The sequence below is a fragment of the Triticum aestivum genome, chromosome 4B (genome assembly GCF_018294505.1).
Source record: "Triticum aestivum cultivar Chinese Spring chromosome 4B, IWGSC CS RefSeq v2.1, whole genome shotgun sequence".
Taxonomy (NCBI): Eukaryota; Viridiplantae; Streptophyta; class Magnoliopsida; order Poales; family Poaceae; genus Triticum; species Triticum aestivum.
Genome location: NC_057804.1, coordinates 311649281 through 311660063, shown reverse-complemented (window position 1 = coordinate 311660063; position 10783 = coordinate 311649281). Strand labels below are relative to the sequence as shown.

The window sequence follows — 10783 nt, the reverse complement described above, 5'->3', positions numbered from 1 at the left end:
CGCGCAAAGATTCGTGCAGGTTACAATGGACGGCGATAAGGCGTGTGGGCGGGTTGGAGAAGTGCCACACGCGTGGTAGTTAGTCTTTTCGTTTTTTAAATAATCCCTTGATCACAACTTTCCAACCGAACCAAACTGGGTAAATTATAGTGGGAAAAGTCTAAAATAAACCTTGAGTTTGTACGCCAAGTCTGAATCAAACATTGTACTCTTAATCCTTGAAATCGGCACCCTGATCTTATTGATCCCGGTTAATTCCGACCATATTTTTGTTTGGCGCAATAAGAAAATATCTGATCCCGGCCGGGATCATTTACTACTCTCGCTGACCACACAGTCCCACTTGTTATATAATATACTACGTCTCTAGTCAGTAGTCATTTGCCTAAAAAATATCTGTCCCTAGTCATTCTCCCTCTCGCATCTACACTACAGTTGCATCATTTTCTTAGGGACGCGAGCGGAGGCGAACATCCAGACTGGACCCTCCACTCACTGGAGTAGCAATAGAGGATGCTGGGAAAATCAAAAGGAATCATGAATTACCAGGAACTAATGTTGTGGTAGGAATTCCGATGAAGCTGTGAAGATGGCTCGCGGCGAAAGTTTATGGTACTGAGACGCTTCAGTTGAGGATGGTCAAAATTGCTTAAGCATCAAGCCATCAGCAGAATTGGACTAAGAGTATCTCCAAATATGCGCGAAATAACCGGCGCTGGATAAACCGCCAATTTGGCACGCGAGAGGCCGCGCGGCGCGCTCCAGCAGACATGCGAAAGTTTGAGCGTGAAAAAGATGTGCGTGCGCGGGAAAAAGCGGCAGCGCGGAGCAATTTTGGCACGCGTCGCCCAACACGCTAGTTAAAAGCCACGCGCAGGCGCCCGCCGCCACTCTTGCCTTCCTGTCGCGCCTTCTTCCTCGCCTCTTCCAGCGCCCCGCCACCGCTGCGCCTTCTCCCCTCGCCTCTTCCAGTGCCCTGCCATGCCGTCGCACCCCTGGAGCAGGTCGGGCTACCGCGGTGTCTGCCCGCACCTCTGGCGTGTATTATGCGGAGATCCGCTCTAGCGATACACGCCTCAGGCTCGGGACGTTCGGGACTGCCCACGAGGCTGCCTGCACGTACGATACAGCGGCGTGGTGCCCCGGGCGGCCTCGGTCGCAGATCTTCACCAACGGAGGCGGAAGCGCCGCCACCTCGTCGTCGAGGCGGACGAGCATGCCATGGCGGTGTAGCGCGAGCACTTCCCGCAGGATGTCACTGCCCAGAACGAGTTCTGCGCACAGAGGGGGGCGGAGTGAGCCGTGCGTCGGGCGGACAAGCATATGCGCGGAAGTAACCGGCGGAAGCCCAGATCAAGCTGGGACCTACGTCGACCTGGGACAATGAAGATCCTCGGTGGCTCGCGAACTACATTATCGAGGAGGACGAGGAGTAGTTTTATTTAGTATCATTTTATTTATTTTTATTAGCATTGTATGATCTGGCTTGTGGTTTGGGGAACTATACTATGAAATTTAAAGTTCTCAACTATGTGTTGTTTCATATACATTTTTTTTCGTATGTATTGTTTAAAAAAAATTCCAAGCGTGCGTTGGATTTTACCGTGCCTGGTGAAGCGCTATAGCGGGGCGCTAAATTTTACAGCGCCTGATAAAGCAACCACCCTTCTGCACGCCCTAAAATATTATTTCGACGCTGCAAAAAAAATTAGTGTGCCGCACTACCGTGCACCTGTTGGAGATGCTCTAAGGCTGGAGGTAGAGTGACGGCTTTGACGATCCGACTACAAACATGCACAGCGTTGCGCCTTACAATCGCTAAATCAACTCCAAGAGGTTATTGACCACGCCGGAGCACGATCAACCTGACCACGAAGGCCTATTCCTGCATGCAATCGAAGAACAAGCAAGGATATGATAAAGCAATCTAAATATTGCAAACATATATGAAGTGTTGATAAAAGTGGGGTTTCATAAGTAGTCTTTGGACACGAAGTTGTAGCGATGGCTAACTTTTAACTACATAAAACCAACCGGCGTCTAAACGATGCCTTAAGAGTTGTATTTATAGGGAAAAGAGAAGGGATTTCATCCACCCTTAGTAAGGTGGGACTAAAACACCTCCTAAGTCGTTTCCCCTACAATAGACTCTAAAAATATATTACATAGGTCTAGCCCAAAATAAGGTGGCGCAACACCAATAATAAGCTATGAACAAAATTTATGAAAGGCCATCTTGTATATTTCGTCCATCTTCTTGTATGTCATCATGGTGGCTTCAAAGTCCGAAAATCTTCACTTGAACCTCCGTTCTTGTTCTATTTGCACGCACCTTCTCCGTGCTTGACCATGCTCCAATGTTCATCCTTCTTATCCGTGCTAGGCCCTCAATTGCAAGCAACACAAATGTATCTAAGTTAGGCAGCATCATATTCTCATGAACACTAGAAACATTACCAAGAAATGAAAGTACCTGATAAAACAGCAGGGGATACGAGTGTAACTGTGGTAGCCATGTCCTCATCACTGCCACAGGGAAAGGGGGTGATATCCCCGTTGGAGATGGGGGTCACCTGTGCTGGAGAAAATCCCCAGTAGGGGCCTTTCACCTTGGGTTATCCTTCACCTGCAACCAAACAAAGCCTATGTTTACCAAGCAGGCTTATAGGAGAAGAATATATTAAAACAATGAAAATATATATATTAGATAGATAGGGAAGTCCCTTTTTGATACCAACAGACGATAATGAGCGGCGTACAACGATTGCCGGACAAGTACAACAGCTACAGTTAGCACCTTTTTCGGCAAACCAGTGGCGGAGTTCTACAAGCTGCCCATAGTTGAGGCCAGGGGATAAGCAGCTTCATAAACTGAATATGAAAAATAAAACTTGTTCCACACGCTACTGACATACCCTCCAAAGCTGAAGTATCAAAGGGTGTTTGGGGCAGCTGACTTTTGTCTCGGAAAGGCAGATGTTTATCTACATGAAATATTGTCAAATCAGGCCATCCAGATCTCTTTAACAAGTACTCCCTCCGTTTCAAAATATAAGAACATTTTTAACACTAAACTGATGTCAAAAACATTCTTATATTATGGGACGGAGGGAGTAGATATTGGATGCAATGTGGTAATCATTTTCAATCACAGAAAGAGGAACCTACAGATATAACATGCAAACATAACTATCAAAACTTGGCTGCATTTTGTACAAAACAAAAAGCTGACGGCAACAACTCGTATAGTGTCTATTTAAAAGAAGATAAATGCTAGGCAAGGCACCAAAACTAGGCACATTGTTTCCATACAAAGTTCCATAATATATTTAAGAGCAACTCATTTTTTATTTCACTTTCAAAAATTTCACTTAATTATCCATATTTATCTCTGTCATCATGAAGCAATAGGCCTAGTTACTAGATCCTAGTTAAAGCACAACATTTTGTGGTCAGCAATGTACTATGAGATGCAAACCATTACAAGGTGAACACTGTAACACAAGACGATTATGATGCCGATTTTGTAAGAGACCAAGTATTATGGAATTTCGGTAAGTTGAGAGTAAAGACATCTTATTAGTTTGATAGGTTTCGGTCAATGCACTTTTTGTACATAACTTTTGTAACAATAAACTTGATCACGTACTGATTACATGAATTAATCCCATATTTCCTAATAACAATTATGTGATCATAATGAACCAAAATCAATAGCATAACGAATAGAGGTAATTACCTACTGTATGAAATCCTATTTAAGCAAATTAAAATCATTTAATTATCAACTTCATAGTAGAATGACAAACTTGGTATTGCCAAGTCAATCATTATCGTAGCTAATATATGCCTTTGCGGAAAAAAAAGTCTATGTATTCAACAAGAGGAGCCAGCTTCACTTACTTGATAAGTTGCTCTTAGAAACTTCTCGAGTCACCGTGGACCCTTTGAAGAAACCAAAGTGGCATGACAAGCATAACCAATCAAACAACACTTGATGTACGAAACATTATTTCCATTACAAGAAATACCTACAAGTTTGTCTGCCAAAGACAAGAGCACATATCCTGACAAATTTGGAGATACCACAAAGTCACAAAGCACTTCTATGGCAGCCTGAATCAAACGACTCCATTGCTAGCAAACTACAACAAAGTACACTACCACTGCAAGATGAGATAATAGCACAATAACAAGAACTACAACAAGAAAGGTAAAGACAATCCTTGGAGCATCTGTTCCAACCCAGCTAATCATACAATACTTCAGGTCTTCAGCACCATGACAAGCAATGGCAACAGTTACAGCATCCTCCCAAGATTATCCACCCTCAAGAACGGCAAGTTGTGTAAATTTCCCAGATTCCCTAGTATATCCTCAGTTGGATCAACATCCAAATGGAAGCTGCCCAGGTCCTCAACTCCTCCTGTGACATTTGCCCTGCCAGTACCATCTGTAGCCCGTGCCTCCTCATTTATGTTAATCTCTCTTACCTCCTCCCGCTGTCCACCTTCACCCTCCTCACCCTCAGCCCACCCATCCTGTCCAAGCATCGATGCATCAATGCCGCTCTCCACACCACCACCAAAAGAACGCCTCTTGGGCCCCGTCCCAACCTTCTTGCGAGCAGTTGTCTTCTTGACCCTACCTCTGGATGATCCACCACGAGCACTCCCATTCTGCGGCTGCCGGCCATTGCTGCCTCCACCATAGTTACTATAGTTCCTACCAATGGCACCCCCACCACTTGGCGCATTGTTCCAAGGGAAGACCTTGTAAAATGGCTTCCAGTTGCCACCCAGATCCGCCGAGTTGGGGAAACCAAGGGGGAAGAACCCCCAAGCACAGTGGTACATCTCGGTGCCCGGCACGATGGTCGGCTGTGTAGGGATCTCAACAGCCACAAACCCCCGGCGGCAAGACTCGTTTGGGCACTTGAGCGCGCGGCCAACTAGCTCGCGCGGGTACTGATGGACGTAGCAGCAGAACGGGCACGCAGTCCAGAAGTCCGTCGCCTCAGCTGCAGGAGCGGCGGCAGCGGCTGGCTGAGAGGGAGCACCAGAAGGGATGTTGGTACGTGCAGAACGCAGTGGCTGGCGTGATGGATCAGAGAGAAGTTCATAGGCGTCGTTGACGATGCGGAGGGCTACATCCGCACCGGGGTGGGGGTTGCTGGATTGGAGGAGGAGCGCGAGGCGGCGGAAGGCGCGGGAGATGGCGCCGTGGTCGGTGGTTTTGGAGGGCACCTGGAGGACGGCGAATGGGTCAGGCTCTCCGGTATAGAGCATCGCCTGGGAGGTGAGGAGAACGTCAGCGACGGCGAGGAGTTCGTCGGCGCCGGGGAGAAGCGGATCCGCCTCCACCGCGCGCTCGGCGAAGCGCTTGCAGCCGACGAGGTCGCGCGCGGCGAGAAGCTTCGCTGCAATCTCCAGCCACCGCTCCGCTTGCACCCTCCCGCCCTCGCCTCCGCCGTCTCCACTACCGCCGGCGCCAACGGAGAAGTTCATGGTTTTGGGGGAAATGGGACAAATGGCTCTTTCTTTTTCGAGGGTTAAGTTTGCTCTTTCCTTCTGGTGGAGAGTTTATGGTGCAAAGGGGGGTGTCTTAGCATCTCAAAGGACTCCAACGCAGCGCCGGTATACTTCCGCACAGAAAACACGGACCAACACGGCGACACAAAAAAACAATATGTCGTGACCTATTATTTTTTGAGAGAATTCTTTATTTGACAATATTTTAAAATGTGGTTCTCTATTTGGCCCTGAAGAAATTTTCTTCCCTGTTTGACATATATTCTAAATTTCTTTCCTAATATGGCACTCTAGTGCATTTTGTTCACTAACGGTGTTAAAGACAGACGTGAAAAATACCTTTTTACCCCTTATGCATAAAGTGACCAAAAATCTGTACATGACAATATCTACAATTATGTTACATGTTTGGTCATGTTAAATGACCAATTGAGACCCCATAATTTGGTAAATGAACTGATTTCGACCGTCGGCCCCTCAGCTCACGCCGCCGCCACCGTACGAGCCAGCAACCCGTTGCCGCCGCCGCTAGGGTTGGGGTGGGGAATCGAGAGAAATAGAGACGACAGAGATTGTTAGATGGGGATGTTTTTTCTTTTGTTCGATGTGGGCAGCGACTAGCACAGGGGTATTTTGGTCCATCATTTTTTTTGGACGGAACGGTGTAACGAGAGTCCAAGTCGGATTAAAATACAAGTGTAACCAAACTTGTACTTGAGTTAACCCGCCGCAGGGCCTCGACCTGTGTATATAAAGGATAGGCCCTGCGGCGGGTTAACTCAAGTACAAGTGATTCTGCTCCCTTGTAATCGATATATAATCAATACAGTATAAGCAAGACGTAGGCTTTTACCTCGTTATGAGCGGTCGAACCTGGGTAAACCTTGTCTCTTTCGTCCCGCTCAACCCCTTCAAGCTAACATACGTTGCGACGGCTCCACACTAAGTACTTTTGCTAGGGCATCTGCCATGACAAAACAACGACAGTTGGCGCCCACCGTGGGATCGAGGGATACGCCGTGGGCAGGAAGACTAAGAGTCGTCGTGGCAAGCTTTACATCGATGACGCTGGCTGGGGCCCCGAGGCCGACTCAATTGAGTACGGGTACCGGGTCCCCTTTGGCGGAATTCACGTCTTCATCGAAAAGATCGACGAATCTGAGCCTAAGCCGGACATCTCCACAAACCTTGTCGAATCGGCCCGGCATATACAACCCGGCCCGAAGCTTGTTTTCGTTGGTTTCACGCAAGGCATGGAGCTTCCGGGAGGATCCGAATTCGGATGGGAGACGGCCATCTACTCAGGTGATGAGTCCTCAACCGGAGAGACAGAATCAATCTACCAGCTTCAAGAGGGGGGGCTCGGGGGCTATTCCGATCGCAACGGTATTCTGGACCCTTATAAGCTATTGGGGAACGCGGTAATTTCAAAAAAATTCCTACGATCACGCAAGATCTATCTAGGTGATGCATATTAACGAGAGGGGAGAGTGTGTCCACGTACCCTCGTAGATCGAAAGCGGAAGCATTTAGTTAATGCGGTTGATGTAGTCGAACGTCTTCGCGATCCAACCGATCCAACCGATCCAAGCACCGAACGTACGGCACCTCCGCGTTCAGCACACGTTCAGCTCAGGGACGTCCCTCGTACTCTTGGTCCAGTTGAGGCCAAGGGAGAGTTTCGCCAGCACGACGGCGTGGTGACGATGATGATGCAGTTACCGGCGCAGGGCTTCGCCTAAGCACTACGACAATATGACCGAAGTGTGTAACTGTGGAGGGGGGCACCGCACATGGCTAAAATAATTGTCAACTTGTGTGTCTTTGGGGTACCCCCCCCCTCCCCCGTATATAAAGGAGGGGAGGAGGAGGCCGGCGGCCAACAAGGGGCGCGCCAAGGGGGATGACTCCTACTCCTAGTAGGAGTAGGTCTCCCACCTTTCCTAGTCCAAGAAGGAAAAAGGGGGGAAGGAGGAGGTGGAGAGAAGGAAGGAGAGGGGGGCCGCCGCCCCTTCCCCTTGTCCAATTCAGACTGGGGCAAGGGGGGCTGCACGCCACCTCCTGGCTACCCTCTCTCTTCTCCACTAAGGCCCATGAGGCCCAGTAGCTTCCCGGGGGGGTGTCCGGTAACTCCCGGTACTCCGGTTTCATCTGAAACTTATCCAAAACACTTTCGGTGTCCGAATATAGTCATCCAATATATCAATCTTTATGTCTCAACCATTTTGAGACTCCTCGTCATGTCCGTGTTCACATCCGGGACTCCGCAACAATCTTTGGTACATCATATCACATAAACTCATAATACCAATCGTCATCGAACGTTAAGCGTGTGGACCCTATGAGTTCGAGAACTATGTAGACATGACCGAGACATGTCTCCGGTCAATAACCAATAGCGGAACCTGGATGCTCATATTGGTTCCTACATATTCTACGAAGATCTTTATTGGTCAAACCGCATAACAACATACGTTGTTCCCTTTGTCATCGGTATGTTACTTGCCCAAGATTCGATCGTCGGTATCTCAATACCTAGTTCAATCTCGTCACCGGCAAGTCTTTTTACTCGTTCTGTAATACTTTATCCTGCAACTAACTCATTAGTCACAATGCTTGCAAGGCTTATATTGATGAGTATTACCGAGAGGGCCTAGAGACACCTCTCTGAAACACGGAGTGACAAATCCTAATCTTGATCTATGCCAACCCAACAAAATCCTTTGGAGACACCTATAGAGCACCTTTATAATCACCCTTTTACGTTGTGACATTTGGTAGCACACAAAGTGTTCCTCCGGTATTCGGGACTTGCATAATCTCATAGTCTGAGGAACTTGTATAATTCATGAAGAAAGCAATAACAATGAAACTAACACGATCATAATGCTAAGCTAACAGATGGGTCATGTCCATCACATCATTCTCCTAATGATGTGATCCCATTCATCAAATGACAACACATGTCTATGGTTAGGAAACATAACCATCTTTGATTAATGAGCTAGTCAAGTAGAGGCATACTAGGGACTATATGTTTTGTCTATGTATTCACACATGTACTAAGTTTTCGGTTAATACAATTCTAGCATGAATAATAAACATTTATCATGAATTAAGGAAATAAATAATAACTTTATTATTGCCTCTAGGGCATATTTCCTTCAGTCTCCCACTTGCACTAGAGTCAATAATCTAGTTCACATCACCATGTGATTTAACACCAATATTCACATTTGTATGTGATTAACACCCAGTTCACATCGTCATGTGACCAACACCCAAACGGTTTACTAGAGTCAATAATCTAGTTCACATTGCTATGTGATTAACACCCAAAGAGTACTAAGGTGTGATCATGTTTTGCTCGTGAGAGAAGTTTAGTCAACGGTTCTGTCACATTCAGAGCCGTACGTATTTTGCAAATATTCTATGTCTACAATGCTCTGCATGGAGCTACTCTAGCTAATTTCTCCCACTTTCAATATGTATCCAGATTGAGACTTAGAGTCATCTGGATCGGTGTAAAAGCTTGCATCGATGTAACTCTTTACGACGAGCTCTTTTATCACCTCCATAATCGAGAAATATTTCCTTAGTCCTCACTAAGGATAATCTTGACCGATGTCCAGTGATCTACTCCTAGATCAAAATTGTACTCCCTTGCCAATCTCAGGGCATGGTACACAATAGGTTTGGTACACAGCACAACATACTTTATAGAACCTATGACTGTGGCATAGTGATGACCCACAAGTATAGGGGATCTATCATAGTCCTTTCGATAAGTAAGAGTGTCGAACCCAACGAGGAGCAGAAGGAAATGACAAGTGGTTTTCAGTACGGTATTCTCTGCAAGCACTGAAATTGTAGGTAACAGATAGTTTTGTGATAAGATAATTTGTAACGGGTAACAAGCAATGAAAGTAAATAAAGTGCAGCAAGGTGGCCCAATCCTTTTTGTAGCAAAGGACAAGCCTGGACAAATTCTTATAATGAGAAAAGCGCTCCCGAGGACACATGGGAATTATTGTCAAGCTAGTTTTCACCACGCTCATATGATTCGCGTTCGTTACTTTGACAATTTGATATGTGGGTGGACCGGTGCTTGGGTGCTGTCCTTTCTTGGACAAGCATCCCACTTATGATTAACCCCTATTGCAAGCATCCGCAACTACAAAAGAAGTATTAAGGTAAACCTAACCATGGCATGAAACTAGTGGATCCAAATCAACCCCTTACGAAGCAACGCATAAACTAGGGTTTAAGCTTCTGTCACTCTAGCAACCCAACATCTACTTATTACTTCGCAATGCCTTCCTCTAGGCCCAAATAATGGTGAAGTGTCATGTAGTCGGCGTTCACATAACACCACTAGAGGAGAGACAACATACATCTCATCAAAATATCAAACGAATACCAAATTCACATGACTACTAATAGCAAGACTTCACCCATGTCCTTAGAAACAAACGTAACTACTCACAGAGCATATTCATGTTCATGATTAGATGGGTATTAATATGCATTAAGGATCTGAACAAATAATCTTCCACCAGATAAACCAATTAGCATCAACTACAAGGAGTAATCAACACTACTAGCAACCCACATGTATCAATCTGAGGTTTTGGTACAAAGATTGGATACAAGAGATGAACTAGGGTTTGAGAGGAGATGGTGTTGGTGAAGATATTGATGAAGATTGACCCGCTCCCGATGAGAGGATCGTTGGTGACGACGATGGTGATGATTTCCCCCTCCCGAAGGGAAGTTTCCCCGGTAGAACAGCTCCGCCGGAGCCCTAGATTGGTTCCGCCAAGGTTCCGCCTCGTGGCGGCGGAGTTTCGTCCCGTAAGCTTGCTTATGAATTTTTTCCAGGGTAAGAGACTTCATATAGAAGAAGATGGGCACCGGAGGGCCACCAGGGGGCCCACGAGGCAGGGGGGTGCCCCCCACCCTCGTGGCCAGGGTGTGGGCCCCCTCTGGTACTTCTTTTGCTCAATAATTCTTATTAATTCCAAAAATGACTATCGTGGAGTTTCAGGACTTTTGGAGCTGTGTAGAATAGGTTTCCAATATTTGCTCCTTTTCCAGCCAGAATCCCAGCTATCGGTATTCTCCCTCTTCATGATAAACCTTGTAAAATAAGAGAGAATAACCATAAGTATTGTGACATAACATGTAATAACAGCCCATAATGCAATAAATATCGATATAAAAGCATGATGCAAAATGGACGTATCAACTCC

At 46.4% G+C, this 10783-nt stretch overlaps 1 protein-coding gene across 1 annotated transcript; it reads right to left on the bottom strand.

The window, feature by feature from the left end:
- Positions 1-4000: 4000 nt before the first annotated feature.
- LOC123092069 (uncharacterized) lies at positions 4001-5585 on the bottom strand. Its single transcript, XM_044513740.1, has one exon. It carries the CDS (start codon positions 5505-5507, stop codon positions 4302-4304), a length of 1206 nt encoding a protein of 401 aa, XP_044369675.1. The 5' UTR covers positions 5508-5585; the 3' UTR covers positions 4001-4301.
- Between the last annotated feature and the right edge of the window lie 5198 nt (positions 5586-10783).

Coding starts and splice junctions, on each gene's coding strand:
- LOC123092069 (XM_044513740.1), bottom strand. CDS start 5,507: ATGAACTTCTCCGTTGGCGCCGGCGGTAGTGGAGACGGCGGAGGCGAG.